At 36.3% G+C, this 10,248-nt stretch overlaps 1 protein-coding gene across 4 annotated transcripts in view; it reads left to right on the plus strand.

Moving 5' to 3' along the window:
- The window catches only part of ZNF25 (zinc finger protein 25), a 27,747-nt gene extending 19,866 nt beyond the window's left edge, over positions 1–7,881 (plus strand). For all 4 annotated transcript variants that reach the window (XM_059882657.1, XM_010820477.4, XM_024986856.2 and 1 more), the window contains 4 exons: positions 1,713–1,839; positions 2,132–2,227; positions 3,959–4,022; positions 4,520–7,881. In XM_059882657.1, the coding sequence (XP_059738640.1) occupies positions 1,713–1,839; positions 2,132–2,227; positions 3,959–4,022; positions 4,520–5,573 (1,341 nt within the window). In that variant the 3' untranslated portion in view covers positions 5,574–7,881. The remainder of the gene's footprint in view (positions 1–1,712; positions 1,840–2,131; positions 2,228–3,958; positions 4,023–4,519) is intronic.
- The last annotated feature ends 2,367 nt before the right edge of the window (positions 7,882–10,248 follow it).

Genomic DNA, 10,248 nt, shown 5'->3' on the forward strand with positions numbered 1-10,248 from the left:
TTGTCAAACACTTTTTTGCATCATCTGAAATGATCTTCTACTTTTCCCCCATTTGCTCTGTTAATGAAATTTATTGACTTTAGTATGTTGAGCCATTCTTGCATTCCTGGGATAAATCACACAAAATCACAGTGTAAATTATAATCTAATTTTTTTATTTTGCTCAATTTGATTTACTAGTAACTTGTTAAAGGTATTCATAAAAGATATTGTTATTGGGTAGAATGCTTTCTCAACTTCATTTAATCCTTTTTCTGAGGTTTTGTCTTGTTCTTTTGTGTGGAACATGTTTCTCTGTCTCATTTTGCTTAATCCTCTGTTTTTATATCTATGCATTTGGTAAATTGGTTACATTTCCCAATCTTAGAGAAGTAATCTTATGTGGAGATATTCTGAGAAACCCAGCAATATATGCTTCTCATCATCAGAGCTATGAGCTCTAAGGGCTCCTTATGTATGGGCTACATGAATCCTTCCTTATTGTGGGCTTGACTGTTGTGGGCAAACTAACAGCCAGGGTTGACCCTCAGCCCTGTTGGAAGCCAGATCCTGCCTCATGCAGTGGCTACTGGCCCACTGTTGCAAGAAGCTGGGTCCCTGCCTGGCTGGCTGCATGTCCTATGGGGTTCCTGGACTGGGACCCAATGCAGCTGGCAGAATAGCCTGAAGTGTACTGGGATTGGTGACGGCTCACTGGCCGGCCAGTAAGCCTCTAGCACTAATAGGCTAGAGGGAGGATTCCAAAATGGTGCTTATTAGAACCAATGTCCTTATGGTAGAACAAGCTTCCAAAGTGGCTGCTACCAGTGTCTGTGTCTTCAAGAGAAGTTCCAGTTGCCTCCTGACTCTCCAAGAGGCTCTCCAAGATCTGTAAATGGGTCTGAGCCAGCCTCACTTCAGATTACTGCCTCTGCACTATGATTTGGACCGTGTGAGATTTTGCATGTGTCCTTTAGAGTGGAGTGTCTGTTTTCTATAGCCCTCTGGCTCTCAAGTTTTACTGGCCTACAAAGCCAGGTGTTCTGGGGGGTTTGTCTTCATGGTGCAGGACCCCTCAGCAGGGGAGCGCAATGTGGGGCTTGGACCTCTGACTCCTTGGGGAGAACTTCTACAGTTTTGACTAGCCTCCCATTTGTGGGTCACCTACTCAGGGATGTGGGTCTTGACTACTAGAGGGGTGTCTCCACCCTCCTATATAGGTCATTGTAGTTCCTTCCTTATATATTTAGTTGTAGGGAATCTTTTTTGCTACTCTTCAGATGATTTTCAAAGATAGTTGCTCTGTAAATCGTTGTAATTTCAGTGTGCCTGTGGAAGGAGGTAAGCTCAGAGTCTTCCTTCTCCACCATCTTGGTCATTCTTTTTTACCACCTTTTATCTTGTACATATTTCTGTCAATGCACCTGCTATGCATATTGCATTTATGAATTTAATCTTTGCCTCTCTGTTGGAATGTAAGCTCCTTGATGATAAGAATAGTTGCTTTCAATTCATCTTTGTATCTCTAGCAGAGTTCTAGGCATGGAGTGATATCTTAGTAAATATATACTGAACAAACATTTTATATATGTGTAAAACAGGGTACAGGTAGCAGTATATTTTAACTCTCCAGAGTAAATCCTGTAGTTAACACATTAACAGCTAGTTTACGTGTCTTTTTAATGGTACTCTATTTTGATCACTTCCGTTTGAATTGAAATATGTTGTTTCAGGGACCAGTAACATTTAAGGATGTTACTGTGGAATTCACCCGGGAGGAATGGAAATTGCTGGACACTGCTCAGAGGACCCTGTATAGAGAAGTGATGCAGGAGAACTACAGTCACCTCATCTCAGTGGGTGAGGAAATCTTCTGCATCTGTAACTCCAGTAGTTTGCATTTCCTTTCTCACTTACTGAAATTTGTAAATCCCCTGTAGGGTTGAATATTAGCATTGTTTTCAGGGTCAAAGTTGATGAATCCATTTTGGGTACCAGAAAAATATTTGTGTCCCCATGCACTCCCCTAATAGAATAAATTTGCCAAATCTATGTGAGACCTTCATTGTTCTGATCCTAACCTACACTTCCTTATCCTTCAGAGTTTCTGTATTCCAAGTAATTTGTGTTATTTTATCTTTTCTATTAATAGGCTATTGTGCAAATAGGCCAAATGCAATCTTCAAGTTGAAGCAAGGAAAAGAACCATGGATATTAGAAGTACAATTTCCACGTCAGAACAACCCTGGTAAGTTAGAAATTATAACTTGTATAAGGGGGTTGGAATTGGTGCCTTTGATTTTTTGAAATTTTTTTTCAAGAATCTCTTTTTTAAATGTCCTTAAACTTTTGGAAATGATTGAGGATACTTGATCTGCATATGTAAGCAAAATAAATCACACCTCCAGTTTTTGCCTCCTCATCTAAATTCCCTCTTTTGTGTGGGGCAGATGGAGATGGTTGATTTTTTGTTTAAAAAAACATTCCCTCTTTTACTTGACATTTTTAAAGTAGATTTATTTCTTTTTCACTTAAACTCTCATTTTGTCTTTTTGCTAGAATTTCCAGTTACTCCTTGGCATTAAAGTATGCAGCTATAATCTTAAAGTGTTTATAAAATCTATCTTATAAAATTTTCAAGTGCCATTTTTCCTCCTTTCATTAACAATAAAATGCCTTAGATTTTCAGCACCCATTTTAATTTACTATTCTCTCTTTAATCTCTGAAATTGGATTATAAATCATTATGCCTTTCATTAGCTATATTATTTCAGAGCTGATACAAAATACACCTAATTTTCTGTCAAGAACTAGTCTGGCCCTTTATTGCCTGCTGCATCTTATTTTTCCTTGTGGCCCCAAAACATGTGCTAATCTTCATTTTATCTGCTCTCAAGTGCTTTTTATACTTAAGGTCTTATTTCATGAGTATCCCAATTTAACCTTGCACACATCCCTATCAAATAATTTTGTGTTTTCCTTACAAGTGCCATGAAATTCTAACCCAAAATCTCTACTCATAAGCTCACTTTTTTTCAAGCATTTAAAAATGAATAAACATGAATGTCTGTCAAGATTCTAGAATGACGTTGAATAATTACCCTTTAAAGATCATGTAGAAAATTGAAGCAGAGATGTGGGAGTTAAGATATAAAAGCAGAATAAGACTAGTGTTGAGTCACAGATGCAGTATGTGGCGATACTGAAAATCTCTGGTGCTACAACTGAGAATTCATTCTGTGGGATGGCTTGTACTCTGCTTTTTTTTTAATCTTTTTTTAAAAACCTTTTGGATGTATGTGTTTCTGGGTCTTCTGAACCAGCCAACTAGAAAAAGAATTTTCCTCTAAACATGAGGAAATGGATATTCTGAGAAGGTCACTTTAGTGTTGACATCTAGATTGTTGGGTATGGGCAAAGAGGAATAAAGTGGAAGTTTATAGTCTAATTACTAGAAATCCTAACACTATAAACTAGGTTTGAGAGGGTAAAGACCTATACTTAGCTCCTTCATCGAATATAATCTTTCCTTTGATATTTCCAGTGAATACAGTTGTCTACTAATTTTCCTTATCACCCTACTTACTATTCATTCTCCTTAATGGGCTCACATCATGCTCTGTGAGTCTCACATTCTTGTTCAGCAGCACTTTGAATACCTTTTGTTTTCTGCTCCCTATTCTTTGTGTTTTTTGGTGGGTTTTTTTTTTTTTTTTTTTTGTCTATACTTTCTCCTCCAAGGTTTTAAGGTCATATTTGTAGTGTCAAAGTTACCTGAATTTATAACTAGATCTCTCTCTCTTCTCTGTAGCAGGTTTTAGTGTTATTTATATGTTTTTTCTAAGCCACTGAGATAGAGGAAGTTTGCACTTAAGAACTCCTTCATTTGAGAATAACAGCCTGAAACCTAAGAATCCACCCTATGAGCATAATAATGTGTTAAGATGTATAAAGTATTAAATTTTGGATTCCTTTGTAGAAGACCTATGCAATACTCATGACCAAGGAGCAAGATGCCCAGAAAGCCAAGCTGAAAATTCAAGGCAAGTTCAAGAATTCAATTTTGAGATTAGAAGCTTTTTAAGAAAGGGTCTTAATAGGGGTACTGGACTTGGAACAGCACTAGTTAACGATACTTGAGAAAACTGAAGCAAATTCCAAAGAACATAATCCAAATGGGAAAGCCCTCTTTCATAATAGAGACCTTTTATAATTCAAGATCAGGAGATTAAAACTCTGAAACAGTCTTTTGATTCTTATTTACATAATAATAGAGGCTTTACTATACAAAGTCAAGTTCAGGCAGTTGAGAAACCTGGAGAATATAATGTAAGTGACATACCTTCTACCAAATGTTAAACCACACTATATGTCAACATAGAATATTCGCAGTGAAGAAACCCTATGAATCTAATGAATATTGGAAAAACCTCTAGAAATTGGTTCTCAGAGTTACTTGGAAAATATACATAGCAGACCCAACCCCCACCCCCTCACCCCAAAGTCTTATACATTAACGAATTTGGAAATTTCTCTCTAGGAATGGAGAACTCAAGAAACATCAGAAAACTCATACCAATGAAAAAACCTATAAATGTAATGAATGTGGAAAGGCCTTCTACCAGAAGTCTATCCTCATAATACATGAGCATACTCATTCAAAGGACAAACCCGGTGAATGTGAGAAATCTGTTTCTCAGAATGGAGACCTCACAAGACAACCAAAAACTCCTACCAGAGAGAAGACCTATGAATGTAAAGAATGTAAGAAAACTTTCTACCATCTGTCATCTCTCAGTAGACATTTGAGAACTCATGCAGGAGAGAAACCCTACGAATGTAATCAGTGTGAGAAATCCTTCTACCAGAAGCCACACCTCATGGAACATCAGAAAACACACACAGGAGAAAAACCCTTTGAATGTACTGAATGTGGGAAGTTCTTCTATGTTAAGGCATACCTCATGGTACATCAGAAAACACACACAGGGGAGAAACCATATGAATGTAAGGAATGTAGGAAGTCCTTTTCCCAGAAATCACACCTCACAGTACATCAGAGAACACATACAGGGGAGAAACCCTATAAATGTAAGGAATGTGGGAAATTCTTTTCTAGAAATTCACACCTCAAAACTCATCAGCGAACTCACACAGGAGAGAAACCCTATGAATGTAAGGAATGTGGTAAATGCTTTTACCAGAAGTCAGCCTTAACAGTACATCAGCGAACTCATACAGGGGAGAAACCCTTTGAATGTAATAAATGTGGGAAAACCTTTTACTATAAATCAGACCTCACTAAACATCAGAGAAAACACACAGGGGAGAAGCCCTATGAATGTAATGAATGTGGTAAATCTTTCTCTGTGAATTCAGTCCTCAGATTACATCAAAGGACTCACACAGGAGAGAAACCCTATGAATGCAAGGAATGTGGAAAATCTTTCTCTCAGAAGTCACATTTTGTCATACATCAGAGAAAACACACAGGAGAGAAACCCTATGAATGTAAGGAGTGTAAGGAAACATTTTTTCAAAAATCAAAACTCACTGCACATCAGAAGACACACACAGAAGGGAAAAGCTTATAAACAATATCAATTGGAGAATTCTTCTGTCTGAATTTGTCCTTCAGAATAATCAGATAACTCACACAAGACAAAAACCTTATGAAATATCATCAATATGGGAAAGTTGCAGCCAATTCTTTCATCATGGGGAGAAATTCTATAAATCTGTTAGGGAGAAATTTTTACCATATATCAGACTTGTACTAAATTTCAGACAGCATACATGGTAGAAACACTACAAATGGTAAAACATGAGGGAAACCTCTCTTTCAGAAGTCATACTTTATTGTATGACATTTAAACCATACAGGAGAAATCCTGTAAGAAAAATGAATATCAGGAAATTTCTGTCAGGGTAGCCATCATAAGTGAGGAATTTCTATCAGTATCCTGAGCATTCAGAAATCTTTTTATACCAGTTGGACTCATTAGCACATTCTAAAAGGAGATAATCACAAAGATTAAAACATACATGGAAGGCTTTATCAAGAAGTGATGTTTCAGTGAATGTCAGATCAGTGATATAAAGTATAGAAACTTTTTAAAAAATATTTTAAATATGTGAAACCTTTTACACAAAACTTCTAAGAGAATATGTACAAGGGAACTACTTACACTAGGAGTCATGTTGCAGAAATCTGATTACAACGTTGTTTTAAGGAAACCTGCAAATGTCAGGTATATGAAGTTTTGTAAAAAGCACAAATAAATTGAAAAATGTGGTATCATTAACACATGTGAAAAGTCCTTTAGTATGTAGGACTTACGTGTGAATGTCAGTGTGCTACAGAACACAGATTGTGGATGTTTGATGTGCACGTGAACCCATCCATAACTGTACATAGTGAAATATGTAGCCTTGTTTATTTCAGTAACTTTTATGTGTATGAAGATATCTCTCATTTAGTCTCAGCAGGGACTCCTGTTGTTAACAGAATGTATATTTAAGTGTAGTATTCTTTTAAAATTATAATGTGTCTTTTTCCCCCTCTTTCTGAATGGATATGGATTTTACTGAACTAACCCTTCAGAAAGAATATAAAAATGTTTCTGTAAAATTTGCAACTCTCTTATGGTTGGCCAAATTTTACACTAGGGATACATTTATAGGAAAAAGGCTTCCCTGGTGGCTCAGTGTAAAGAATCTTCTTGCCAATGCTGGAGATACGGGTTCGGTCTCTGGGTTGGGATGGCAACCCACTCATTCCTGTATTCTCGCCTGGGAAATGTCATGGACAGAGGGGCCTGGAGGGCTCTGGTCAATGGGTTCACAAAAGAGTTTGATATGACTTAGCAACTAAACAACAACAATAAGTTCATTTTTAAAAATAGCTGAAAATCCCTACACAATAAAAAATAATACTATGTGAATAAATATCTGTTAGTGTTGTTTTAGCAAGTTACAGAGCTGTCTGAATTTATATTTTGTATGAGAGTCCTAAATGTTCTTCACTACCTTTTTCTTTCTACTAGAAGCAACATGACATAGAGGTTAAGAGTATGGACTTTTGACTCCTAATGCCCAGGCTGTTTCTAGTATGAGGCACACACCTAACCTCTCTGTGCCTCAGTTTCCTTTTTCATAAAAAAGTGATAATAGGATTGCTTTGAGTTGTAAATGAGTTAATATTTTTAAAGCACTTAGAGTAGTGTCTGAGACAAAGGAAGAGCTATATGTTAGATACTATCATAATAATTTGTATTTCTTGAATTATTCTGCAAAATAAAAGGTTGGCTACCAGCATTCACCCCTCACTTTACTGCTGCAGTGCCTTGCTTTGATTTGGTTGTACATTTTTCTGCAAATGATTCAGATCTGGCCCACTGCCTGCAATGTTTTACCTTTATGAATGGTTGAAAAAGATTATTTTGTGATGTGAAAACTATGATATTCAAACTTATGTGTCTGTAAATTCAACTTTTGTTAGAACTAATAAAAAATGTTTGTTTTGCCTGTGGCTGCCTTCACATTACAGTAGCAAAGCTGAGTAGGCTAAAGAAGACCATATGCCCCACAGGGCCTAAGATAGTTACTTTCTGGTATCTTACAAACTCAAGTTTTCTTAGAGCTGAAAACATCACAGCCAACATAGAGGTATATTTTTATATATGGTATGTGTTTCAGAAATTATGCATATATCAGTTTGTGGGTAGGTGGAGGTTTTTTGCAATATCTTTGTTATGTGCATTAAATATATATGTTACAAGACTATAAGCATTAGAGTTTTTTTTCAAAGATATGTTTTAGCTGCCGGACTGTCATAGCATCAAAACAAATACCCTGATGGAATGTAGCAGTAAATTATGAAATAAACATTGTCTAAATTAATTGATCCCTACTCACAGTATTCCTATATTTTCTTCTATGTCCATGGCCAGTTTTCCCTGCATCATTTTTTAATTTTCTATCACATAAATAAAATACATCTTTATGTCATACTTAACTAATGCAACCGAACAACAACAAAAAGAATACCCAACTCCACCAGCTATATTACTAGTAAAATTACTTTATTGCCCATACTTCATAGAATTGTCAAATGCTGCTCCAATCTAAATCCTGCCATCTTATTTCCCCTTCCTAATAAAAAGGACTTTTATGATGTTAAGCTTCCATTTTGATTCATCTGATGCTTAATATTAATGAACACCTAGTATATTTAGTGATTGCTTACATCTTATGTATACTTTGTACTTATATAACTTCTGAATACTCCATGGTAAACTACTGTTACCAGTATTCCATTCAGCTCTTACATGAGCATACCATCTTGATACATGTTTAAGAAGAAACTATCTCTTTAGTGTTCTTTATTTCAGTGTGAAAACAAATACATTGTATAACTTCCTTGGGCCTCTCAATCAAAAATTAAATCAAAATTAGTACTTTCTGGGGACAGTCCAATAACTGAAGCAAATCTGCTTTCAGAATAAAGCCTGTACTAATAAAAATACTTTTAAAACTAATACTCTAGTAAGAGTAAAATGTTGCTAGTCCCCAAGCTGAAGAAAACCTGAGACACTGTTTGTTGGCCATAAGCCCCAAGACATGAACTAGTAACCACCAAAATTGATAGATCAGAGACAAGCGATCAGACACTAATAGCAATTAACCGGAGAATTTTCTCACTAGTGCACATGCTTATGAAAATCAGCTAGTTGTGACAACTCATTTCTGAAAGCCAAGCAACAGCTTTCACTCTGACACACTCTGGAAATTCAGAAAGTCAGCTATGGCCTACTCCAGTGACTACTATACTTTTTGAAAGAGCCAGTCAGTCCCTCAACACTCCTGCTTTGGAAAGTCTACAAATCCCTGAATCCCCCATTTCCCCAAACCTTGTATCATTTCTTTCTCTGACTGATTTACAAATACAGGCCTCTTTTGGTTAGTCTGATGGTCAAAGATGGACAGTATCAATTCCTTCCCTCATGCTATTCTATCCATAAGAGATTCATTTCCCCATCTTCTTGAATCTGGATTGGTCTTGTGACTTGTTTTGGCTTATCTGCATATTAGAGAAGTGTCAGGCCTCCCCTTTAGGAAGTGCGGCAGCTTCCACTTTACTTCTCAAAGCTAATAACATGGAAAAAGTACACCTAGTCTGAGAGCACCAATTTGTGAAGAAACTCAAGCTACTGGGGATGAAACCCCACAGTGCTGGACATACAAGTGAAGTTTTTCAGACCTTCCAGCCTAGCCCCATCACTGGCTAAATGCTAGCTGAATGAGAGGCTACAGATAATAACTAGTAGAGAAGAAAAATCATCCACTTTTACCTATAGAGAAATAAAAAGTTGTTATTTTAAGCCTTTTAAGTTTTAGGTGTTTTTGTTACACAGTAATAGATGGCTGAAACAGAAAAGCAGTAAGTCAAGCTTTTGGTTTCAAATGTTGGTTAGACTCTCCTTTCACAGTAATAGTTATGCAGTATAATTATCCCTTAGAAGTTTACCACCATTAATACTATGACAGTTATTTAGTCTAGTTTCTAAAAAAGACTTACCTCCCAAACACCACCCTATTTCCATGGAAGAGAAGCAATCTTGGCTAAATTAGACTATTTCATACTGCATGGTGTCATCCCAACTGTATCCAGACCTTGAAACTCACCTAGCAAAGAATAAACCCCAATGGAAGGGAGGAATTATCCATACTTTTTTTTTTTTTTTACAATAAAGATTCTACTCGAGAAATTCAACAGGTGATAAGATCTTGCCTTATCTGTAAAGTTCAGATGTTGTTGGACACTCCTTCATAGAGTATTATAGCCATGGGCTATAAAGTTGTGTGTAGTTGACTAGTACATGGTCTCATGATAATTTAGGATAGAGAAAATACTGGGTTGGTGTGAGAGACTGGTTATTTTGTATAGGAAAGCTATGCTCCAGGCCTGGCTCTATCCCTTTGCTATCTCTAAGAAATGGCTAGCCCTAGGAGACAAAGTCTCTCCCTGGTCAGCAAGCTGTGTAAGATGTCAAAACATCATAAGATACATAAAATTTAAAAATATGATTAATACACTATGCTTTGAAAAAGCTTAATATTTCTCAGACTAAAGTTCTACAGCTGTTTATGATGATAAAGACAATGTGATTATATCTTAAAATCCCTATAAATTCTCATGAAATTGTTATCGAATGATCTAAAACTTGGATTGAATTTTCTCCTCACAGATTCCAAATTGAGATTATC

Source organism: Bos taurus, chromosome 28 (assembly GCF_002263795.3).
Source record: "Bos taurus isolate L1 Dominette 01449 registration number 42190680 breed Hereford chromosome 28, ARS-UCD2.0, whole genome shotgun sequence".
Classification (NCBI taxonomy): domain Eukaryota; kingdom Metazoa; phylum Chordata; class Mammalia; order Artiodactyla; family Bovidae; genus Bos; species Bos taurus.